General features: G+C 36.2%; 2 protein-coding genes across 5 annotated transcripts in view; one reads left to right on the top strand and one right to left on the bottom strand.

Moving 5' to 3' along the window:
- LOC112468695 overlaps positions 1-922 on the top strand; it is a 1,436-nt gene extending 514 nt beyond the window's left edge. Inside the window, exons 2-4 of the mRNA XM_025037983.1 lie at positions 11-478; positions 577-735; positions 822-922. Coding sequence (XP_024893751.1) covers positions 11-478; positions 577-735; positions 822-874 — 680 coding nt within the window. The 3' untranslated portion in view covers positions 875-922. The remainder of the gene's footprint in view (positions 1-10; positions 479-576; positions 736-821) is intronic.
- A 672-nt stretch (positions 923-1,594) lies between these two features.
- The window catches only part of LOC112468692 (alkaline phosphatase-like), a 173,143-nt gene continuing 163,653 nt past the window's right edge, over positions 1,595-11,084 (bottom strand). For all 4 annotated transcript variants that reach the window (XM_025037975.1, XM_025037978.1, XM_025037976.1 and 1 more), the window contains one exon: positions 1,595-7,097. In XM_025037975.1, the coding sequence (XP_024893743.1) occupies positions 6,645-7,097 (453 nt within the window). In that variant the 3' untranslated portion in view covers positions 1,595-6,644. The remainder of the gene's footprint in view (positions 7,098-11,084) is intronic.

Raw genomic sequence — 11,084 nt, 5'->3', positions numbered from 1 at the left:
GCTTCGGTAGCATCGAATGCGGAGCCAAGTGCTGAGAAAGCGATTTTAGCCGACGACAACGACGTAGAAATGAAAGAGATCCATCACGAAAAGACGCAGAAGTCGCAGGAGCCCGTTAAAACGCAACCAAGCTACCGTACAAGAGAAAGCCCGCTCAAGCATAGCGCCGCTAAGAATACACAGGACGAAATTGAAGCAAAAAGGATGCGACTTGAAAGGCAGGATAGTAAGGAAACTATCAATAAAATAACTACTCCTCAGCCGTCGACTATTGTTAAAGAAATGGATTTGAGATCTTCGGCCTTGTCGGTCCCGAAGATTAAAAAGATAGAATCCGTAAATTTCAATGTTACGCCGTTAATGGCGAAACCCGTTCAGCGCCCGCTGTCTGTTGCCGCAAGCAGTATGTTTTCTCCGACGAATTACGAATATTGTGACAGCAATATGAGTTCCTTCGATCAAGATTTCGTATCAAAAGGTTGTGATTATAATTAAGTTGCTCGTCTTTTATAATTGAAAAAATTAGATGTATTTATATGTTATAAATGTAAATAAATTACACAAACTTTATTGCAGGTGCGCCATCATTGTGCGAGGGTTCGCTGTGTAATTACAGATTATCTCCGACTTCCAATATATCGCCAATTTGTGCCGAAGAAGACGCACAAATGGCTCCTTCCCCGAAACATACTCCGCGACGGGATAATAAAACTGAGTCTGACGACAAACCGTCAGGTATAAAAATGTTTCTATCTCAAATACTTGACGCAATTAATTTCACTATTTTAGGACTCTCTAATTTTTAATTTTACTTTTTTCAGCATTCGGGTTCGATAAGTTTACGAAGAGCAAGGGTAACTTCGCATTATTTTGAAGAAAAAAAAAGGAACATTATTTAAGTTCTCTGGTTCTTATATATAATCCAACAGAGTTTCATTAATGTGTTAAAAATTTCTATACATTACATAAGTAAAAGTAAAGTTCTATTATATTCTACATTAATCAAACAAAACATATTTTTCATCACACAAGTTCAGTTCTGTTACATTATACATGAATTAAGCAAGACATATTATTTTTGTTATTACATTTGTAAATGTATGATGAACAAAGAATTAAACTAATATAACTATGTATAAAGCATATTTGCTCATACTTTCATTGTGTTGCTTGAGATTGTGGAATTATTAGTAAAGAGTTAACAATCTCTATTTCATATATAATTCGTTAAGATTTGGTTGATTAGTTCTGGAGTTATAAAAATTTCGGTAAATTTGGCACATACACACACACATACATACATACAGACATTTTTTTAAATTGCAATTTTCGACGTTTTAGAACATTCTGAACACATTAAAAAAAAACAAAAAAAATTCTTTTTTAACGAAAACAAAGCTTCCTCTGTGAGGAAGCAAAATAAGATATACATAGCGATGCTGAAAAATAATTGATGATGTTACTTTCACAAATTTGCGTTGTACATTCGTGAATTTTTGCAGTCAGCTTCCTTTTTCCCCTCGTTACGATCGAAAAAAAAAGAAGGGAAGTGTATGAAGAGAAAGGATAATAAGGGCAGATAATAAGGGCAATACACAGATGTTTTGTGGTTTCTTTTTTTTTTACGAAACAATAGTATACAGATATCTATAATAAATTACATTCTTAATAATTTGTGGTTGATGTTCTTTACAGAAATATATAGATCGGTGAAGTCGTATCGCGTTCTCTTGTTGTAATTTGGTCTCATGTGATCCGTCGCACGATCGCTAGAATTCTATTTGAACATAAGTCCTTCGAAGTGTAAGCTCGGCTTGAATGCTGATGGCTTGAATGTCACGCGTCACGTGTTCGTGATTTAAACGTTTTAGATTATGTGGTGCACATTGACGCGTTTTCTCATTAATTTACTATTAAAATTAATCAGAAGTCAATGGTGGCTGGCAATATTATCAACTATGGAAAATTTATGTGCGGCAATTTATGTAATTTTGCTCGTGATAAATATATCAACATCATTATTACGTGTATGTTTAAACATTAATAAAATGCTAATTTCTGAATTTAATTATTAACGAAAATCGTTTTCTGCTAAAAAGGATTAGCTTTATATTAATGCGTTATTGTCGGACACCATCAAAATCTTTTGCGATTCCGTAACGCAAGCCTCGATAAGCCTGTCGTCAGCTAATAGCATTGTGACAAGTTTGCGGTAAATGCGATTCCGCGCCGATTTAAAGTTTAAATAATTCGTAATTTGCAAAACTCGCCTAAAACACTGAGCAATTAAAACGTGCGTTTGGTAATTTCCTCCTAAACTTCTACTCCAGTTTTAAACGGCGCGAATGCGAGTCAAAGGAATGTAGAGCCGTATTGTACGGTGCGTTTAACAATACGCAACGTAATTCGCAAGTACCATCATCTTGTGTACCTTGCCTGAAACATCCTATTCTTTCACGTTCATTACAACCGTTTTACGGTGCATTCAGTTTTACATGACGCGCCAGCGCGAATGGTACATTTATCCATCTATGAGTCATTGTTACTCGATATCTTGCATTCAAACTGCAATTAAGTATCTCAAGCTATTGAAAATCTAGGAAAGCGCGGCAATTACCGCGTTCATTCCTTATTCGTAACCAGTTCAAAATGCTTGAGATATATGCGAAGGAAATGCGTTTGCTCCGATGGCGAATGATGGCAAATAAGCGATGCAACTACTTGTATATTTTAACAATTTTGCAAAATAGTATATTTATATAATTTATAAAATATTTTAAATTGCACATATAAATAATAAATTCACGGTGTTTATTTCTCTTTTGTCAGAATGTAGACATTACATTTCGCACGGCAGTTGAAATTTTAACATAAAACATCTCTGTAAAGCTCAAATTAATATTTCATATTGTTTATGTATAATATATAAGTTATAATGACCAACTGAGGAATAAGATTTGTTATTTGCATTTTCCAGTGTGCAGTATATCAAAATCGGCTTTCTCTCACCAAATTAGAGTTTGAGAATGGTGTATTCATGTTTTCACATTAAAATTAATTCATTTTTCGACAAAGAAGGTCGAAGGTGCATCATTTATTAAATAAATTGTAATGAAATATGTTAAAATATATTAAATTATTTTAACAACGCAACGTTCAGGTTTCTGATCTGGTGTAATAAGCGATGATACAGCGTACAATCTCCACTTGGATTCTGTCCGTTTCCCATCTCGTCGAGATGTTTGTTTCGTTCACAATTAAAAGCCCGCGCTCAGTCGTGAAAACCGTAATCGATACGCGAACATCTCGGCAATTCGCATCGGGATAAGTCCGCGGATAAAGTTCTATTCGTTCTGGCCCCAATACGCGGAGAAACACGCTCAGCCTCCATTCGTTGTCCTTATAACTGTTTTACGGCGTCTATCTACAAACCGAGGTCGGGATGTGCGCAGAGGAATTTACATCGTCCGTGGAACTTCGCTTTTTACGCCGCGCGATCGTAAAGATGACATCGTCCCGACGATAAATTTACTTTGCCAAAGCCTCCATTGTCGTTTAACTCCGGCCATTTCGAGGTGCTGTCATTTGCTAACATATATATATATATATATATATGTTATGCGCGTTGTGCCTTCACTTCTCTACAAATTCGGAGCTGACTTGAACAGTCCTGGAAGCAAGTTCGTACTAGTTGGAAGCGAAATATAGATATTGCTCGAACATATGCGCGCTCGCGCGATATCTTTTAGTTTTCATACCCTGCATGAAATGAGTACCGTAAAAATAAGCCACTCTTAGCAAAAGATATTGACCTTCTCGCTGCAAAATCCTTGCTAAGTCAGCACGCCTAATGGAAAAACGAAAATAGCGATTCGTTGTAACTATATCTTGCCAATGTCTTCGCCGACTGCAAGCACCATGAGGAGGACTGCAGATCCGCGAGTAAAATCATAACACATTTTCTCGCGAGTAAAATCATAACTGTTCAAGAATACACACGCGATACAGTGAAATTGAAAATGAGATAATATTACATGATAAATGTACATATGTTTATAAAGATATCTTGTTTCTCGCATTCAATGTTTAAAGAGAAACAATTCTTTAACAATGCGCTCTTCTCTTCCTGCATAAAATTGCTGAATTCTATCGGCATATGTCTGATATAAAAATGCGGTAATTAGCAATTATTTTGTCAATAAATTCGCTGCCTAATGAAAAAGACCGGACTAAAGCCGATTAGGTAAATTACTAAACCCAAATCTTCAAATACTTCATAATCCGTGAAAATTAATAATAATCAATTCAAAGTAAAATTGAAATATTATTTTATGTGTTTGTTTGCAAGATATCCTCTGCTTTTCACGCTCGAGATAAATGATGCGCGTTTGTATTTTTCCACACGCGGTTTTAATTCTATTAGCGCTTGCCAGCTTAAAACATCAGCTAAAACAGCAATCTGTTGGCGCAATTAGTTCGCCAATTAACCGAGGGGACTATAAATCAAAGCCGCGAGATTTAGCGCGTAAATAGGCAAATCATCTCTCAGGGCTGCTCGCGAATACGCGCGAAACGTTTTATAAAATTCATACAGCCTCGTGAAAACTGGAAACGCTCCTCGCGAGAATGGATTCTGGAGAATTGAATGGTAAAGGGACTCTCAGCTCGCGCAGCTGCAATTCCCTCGGTACTAGTCACAAATACATGAATGCGCCGCCGGTTGATCTCCAATTCCCACTCAGCGCGAGATCGCGATACATTACGAATGAACTTGAAAAGACGGCACGGGCGGATTACTCAATAATAATCGCTCGAAGCGGGCGAATCTAGGAAATGGAGCAACGGACTGTCAGGCTAATCGGACAAAAATGCACGACTAATTTCTGTAATGACGAAATCGCGAAGATTACTTTGAAGACTACTCTACGTTGCGAGAAGCTTAAAATAAAAAAGAAACGTAAGCGAAGCAGCGTGATGTACATAAAATGTGATAATTTCACCTGTGAATTACTTTTTCTCTCAACCGCTCGGTGCAAAATAAATTTTGTGAAAAATCATTTCACCCGCGTTGTAATTACTTCTCTCTCTAGTCCAATTTAATATGATCCTACCTAAAAAAAAGCACAAAAATGAAACAAACACAATTACAAGAATAGCGTGCCAGCGTGCGCTGATAAGGAGTCCGTCTCGATTTGCTGATTAAATCTTATCTATAGTTTACATTCGATGTGTGGATGCGTGTCTCATATTTATACATTGTGTCTGCTTCTTAATATATATTTACATTTTATCTTACTTCAAAATTCTCACGACTCGAGAGCTGTTTTACGGCCTGTTCGTTGGACAGTTTAGATCGAGGCCGCATTATTGTTCGTTGTAATGCGCTATCATACGGCAAGAAACATGCTTTCGAGAATTTACGGTAAGTCGCCACTTGAAAGATAGGCGAGTGGATCTCCGGAATGTGCGAAATGTGTCAGAAACATCGGCATTCTTTTCGTTCAGATTCATTGACTAATTATAAACCGAAGATGATTTTTTTCTTTCTTCCTTATTAGCGAAACTTTGACAGAAATTTTAGGTAATGCTTATATAGATTTCACGGTATAATTGTTTTTCGAAAGAAATCCATTTAATCCCAAATAAATTCAATTTTAATAGAATCTTTATCTTTAAAATATATTTTATTTTAAATTGATCGAGAGAAAGAAATATATAGCCGTAGAAAGTAGCAATGGTTCCGAGACATTTCGCAGAGTCGACCAATGTAATTAATCTTCTCATGCAAGGATTTCCTTCTTTCAATTGGAAAAAAAACAAGAAATGACGTAATTATAAAGAATTTATTCCTAAATAAGTAGTAATAATCAATAATAATAGAGATTGTTGAGAAAATATTAGGATTTAAATGCCATTATTTTCCTTAGCTCTTAAAAGCTCTTGAAATAACAAGTAAGACTTCCTCTCCCAATCTTCTCATTGAAGCTCTTTAATGAAAGGGCTTTAATCATTAGCATAAAGTTTGTAGAGCCTTTGGGCGATCTTTCAAACAAGAACTCGTATCAATTAAACTATCACATAAAGTTCAAGTACTTGATTATATTCCGAGACACGGGATCATGTAAACGCATGAGAGGACTAACAAGCGATACGCCGTCGTGTCATCTCACCGACGTCACGCGACGTATCGTCTATACGAATTCGTCGTCGATTTGTCAGCCGTTGACTCTTACGCGAGGGGATGTAGATACGTCTTTCTTCGAGGAGATCCCCACGATGGACCCTTCCTATTAAAACGCTCTCGAATCGCTCTTCGTCTTGCGAGGATTTTCCGCGCTGTACCGTGACGTTACACCGTGTGCCACTTGCGTCAACATTCGCTGACTGTCGCACAGCTATGGCTATGGCTACTGGACAAACGATCCATTTAACGGTCCACCGAGAGACGCGCCGACGATCATCACTACTCGTTCGGAACGAAACCACTCTCGAAGGCCCGCGTCTCGTCAAATTTACACTGCGGTCGCTCAATCGACCATTATTACTACGCGTTCGCGTCAGGATGGATTTTCCGCGCTGTCGTGTACCTCCGACGTCGCACAGAAGGCCCGCTCTCCTCCTCGGACGCGGGAGAAAGGAGCGCATTAACTCGTCCTTTCGAAGGGACACCGAAGGGGAATCAGCAGAACGACGGGCATCAGAGGCATCAGCGGCGACAGCAGCAGCAGTAGCAGCAGCGGCAACAGCAGCGTGGGGCTGCTGCCGAGCGACGAACGGCTAGGCCCGGCGGCGGATTTCGTGGGTGGATTTCGCATGCGGTCGTTCATCACGTCGCTGGATATCGCCGCGCTGTTCGGCTCTGCCGAGGGACAGCTTATCGGCGCGGCGTTCATTGTGTCGCTGGCATTCGCGTTGTTCGTAGGATCCCGGGAGCAGCGGCTGGCGTGATGGGCCAGGCAGGCGGCGTAGGCGATCGCGTGCGGGATGTAGCTCTGATCGACGCTACCGGAGAACAGGGCGCTCGCGAGAGGCCCGACGGCGAACACCGGCACGTCCTCGCCCCCGTGCGTCGCCCACGCCCTCGGCACGCCCGCCGTCTGTAATTATAGTCGTTACTGATGCAATTACTGCGCCTAAATCGGACAGGGGAGATTGCACGGCCTCCCGGTGCGTCTTGGTAGAAAATTTGACAGGGTTGATAAGAACGCAAATAGACGAATTGAATCTATGATAGATGACTGACACAAATTCATAGACGGCTAGAGTTAATTCGTGAAACGATCAAACGAACTTAATTGTAATTGATTACTGGGTTGAAATTAACCATTTTTTATTTAACGCGTATAAGGTGAAAACATTGTAGAAGATTTACATTAATATTTCTTTCTTGCATGAATATTAATGAGATATGTGAAAAGTTGTATTAAATTCACTTTAAACGATTTATAATTCGTATTGAAAATTAAGATAGAATTCTATTTGTCACTTTATAGGCCGTGTAATAGAGGAAACATTTGGAAAAACAAAGATACAAACTGAGCATTATGATGACGTTTAGAACTAAGAGACATTAAAAAATTTTCGAAGACATTCTATGGAACCATCAGAAAAACATCTGACGTTTTTAAAATGTTGGTTTTTTATGACGTCTTTGAGATACTTGCTGTTTTAAGACGTCTTTCAGACGCTTTATTTGGGATTACTTTTAAACATTTCATGTAAGAGGTACTAATTAGTATAAATAATTACGCGTTAACAAAAAAGAAAACGCAAAAGAGGAGCTGGTACTGCGCTTGATAAGTCGGTACAAATAATTTAATATTTATATAACTTTAATCTGTTATAATAAATAGGGAATTTTTGTCATTAGTAAAATTATGATAAATATTAAATCATTGATTTGTCAAATAATTCCAGCTCCCGTCTGGAATTATTATATTTTCCGCTTAACGCGTTTCCGAAAAGTTTCGTTTTAATTGTGTCGGTGCAATACAAATAATATAAAATATCGAAATGCCAGATTTTAACTAACAGCACACATTTTTTTATAGACTATATTATTTATATTCAGATTGGTCGACAATATAAATATAGCTGCATATTCTAAAAAATTATCTTATAAAATTTGAAAAATCTTGAAAACTTTTTGGAAAAATCTTAAAGATATTATAAAAATACATTTTTAAAATACACGACGTTTTCAAGATATCTTTTAAATACACTAGTTTTCTGGAAATACATGTAAAAAACATATTAAAATATAACAGTATATGATAAATATATATATATATATGCAAATAGATACAAAAATATATTAAAATCATAAATAAAATTCGAAAATCTAACGTGGATTGTATAAATCGTCTAAAGTGATACTTAAATGTTAATTGACACCGGAAAGATAAAAAAAAAATTTATTGTAGAGAAATAACTTGCGATAAAACGTTCGGCAGAGATACGACTTCTGTACTATTCTGACGCAAAGAACGAATTGCTGTTTAACAACGGAAAAGATTCTATCAAAAAAAATGTTGAAAACTGTTCATTATTTTACGCGAGAATACTACTCCGCAGACTGTTGGGTAATGGAGCATTATTTTTTAATGAATCGAGGCTGCTTTTATAACTACGGCTACATAAAATACAGTAGTAAAACGCGGTATAACTGTGTTTAACATATAAATTGAAAAATATTATAGCGGAAAACGTCGAATTGTCACAGGCAGGTACATATACCTATACATACGCGCATCTGTAAATCGCACATAAAAACATATAATTTATTTTCCTACAGAAATACGTTTGTATTTTTTTTTATGCATGGATATATATTTCATGAATGTAATTTAACTCGTGAAATACGAAGTAAATTAATATATTATAATGTATTAAAAGTAACAAAATTACATAATATTAATAAAGATAAATTCTACTCTGTACGATTAGTAAAAAAAAAACTTTTAATTGCTTCTGTATTCATTTTTTTAATAAATCCTTTTTATATAAAAGCAGTTTGCAAACGATATTAATGTGTTCTGCATACAAAATAAAATAACTATAATAAGAGAAGATTAATCTTTTGTATATTTTATAATACAAATAGCACACAATACTAGTGAGTTAGTTAAAAAATTATAACTTCTTAAACGTAATTTCCAACAAATTAATCAACGGCGAATGCGAGACAAGCGAAGTACGTGGTGCACAAATAAAGAAATTAATAAGTAACGAATTACCGTGTATATAATACACACACACATACATATATATATATATATATATATATATATATATATATGTGTGTATTATATAATTTCTGTGTTATATCGACGCTCAAATATATTATTTTATATTAATATCTTGTTCAAGTAGATTATTATATTAGTTTTTTACTGTATTTATACTTTCTTATATATCCGCAATTTCTAACGTTAGAATCAATAAAGTCCAAAGATAGGCAAAAAGTATTCTACTTCGTCTCATTGAAATTCGTATTGCTTTAAAATAGAACTTCTTCCGACGGAAACGGCACACATTGTAGAATTAAAACGAGAATAAAATTAAAATGGCTAGCTCGAAAAGATATCGCTACGAGTTCTAACTACGACCAACTGCAGTTCCCTTTGAATTTTATTTCGCTTGTGGTTACGCTGTGCGGCTCAAATGAGGCGGGCTGTTGCGGCGAAAAAGGGAATTTTCTCACAATATTTCCTTTTCGTCGAGACGCCGCAGACCCTTTGCCGCGATCTCGTCTCGACGACCAGATGAAAGGCCACGGCACGTCCTGGAGTAGTGCGGTCGACACGGGGAGAAGTGGTTTTGCGCAATGAGGATGGAACGGAACTTTATGTCCATGGGAGAGACAACAAGTGCCGGGAATATCGGCTGGAGTGGCGATGATAACGATGCGGAGATGTCTATTTTGTCTTCCTCTTATTTATCATTTTTTCTACGAGCTTATATTCCGAGGAGCAAAATAAGTTGCAAAAGAAATTATAATCGATTTGATCAAAATCAATTTGTGGCGCGTTAAATATCGCAAAGGCTTTAGATTTATCCTTACCCTCGTGTCGAACGTCCAGTAAGATGGACACGATTTCCTTATTTCACCTTTTCTCCTCCTTTTGGTAAAAATCGAAAAGAATAGCTCTAAAAGCATTGGATATCGTTACTTCGGTTGGACATACTCTGAATCACATGATTTAAGTAGAATAATTTAAATTGTGTGTATTCAATATCTCCTTTCAGACATCGAGGCAGCTCTCGGCCCAGCTGAGATCGAAAGCAAACTATTCATGCAAAGGATATTCAGTATCGAAAGCAAGATATCAATAATTCCACAGTAAGCGTCGCTAGTCTCGACAAGAATCCAATGGGATGCGCGCTACATTCATTGAATCTGTGAGAATAGTACAAAGCACGGAATTGTGTGCTTTTCCTAAGAATATATGGAACTAGATAACAAATTTACTAGAAACAAACAAACTATAGAAAACAATACTTATTATGAAACTTGTCAATGGAGAAAGAGAGTTTTCTTTTCGAAAATTAAAGGCGGTTTTCTTTCGTTCACGTGGTTTATCTTTAAAAATATAAAGTTAAATTAAAAAACTCAAGATAACAAACGAAAAGTTGCTGAAACTAAATAGCTGTTATTTTGTAATAAATGGGCAGAATATAAAATTAATTGAACATCATAAAAGAAACCTGTCATTTTTATTGGTACACAGCATAAAAAGAATATAATAAATGTATAAACTTGTAAAAATAACTATAAAAAGAGAGTAATAATTCGGCTACTTGCAGCAGCTTAATGATACTGGATACATTTGAGATGTTGATTTTAAATTCGCACAATAACCGAAGCTCTCTCGAAAACTATCAAATATCCATTCTAATATTAATAACTGTAACCTTTTGAAAATATCTGGATTCTATATTCCTTTTATGGAAATGGCTGCTGAGATATTTTGAACGAATATCACATATCCATGCAAGTAGACGAATTTTCATCTTTCTCGTAATGTTATTTTACAAATAGAAAAAATAACTTCCTCCGCCAGTGATTAAAAACCAAAAATATT

This window comes from Temnothorax curvispinosus, unplaced genomic scaffold, assembly GCF_003070985.1.
Source record: "Temnothorax curvispinosus isolate PA1 unplaced genomic scaffold, ASM307098v1 QBEX01001883.1, whole genome shotgun sequence".
In the NCBI taxonomy this organism is placed as follows: Eukaryota; Metazoa; Arthropoda; class Insecta; order Hymenoptera; family Formicidae; genus Temnothorax; species Temnothorax curvispinosus.
The sequence above is the reverse complement of the archived record's forward strand: the minus strand, read 5'-3'. Positions and strand labels throughout refer to the sequence as shown.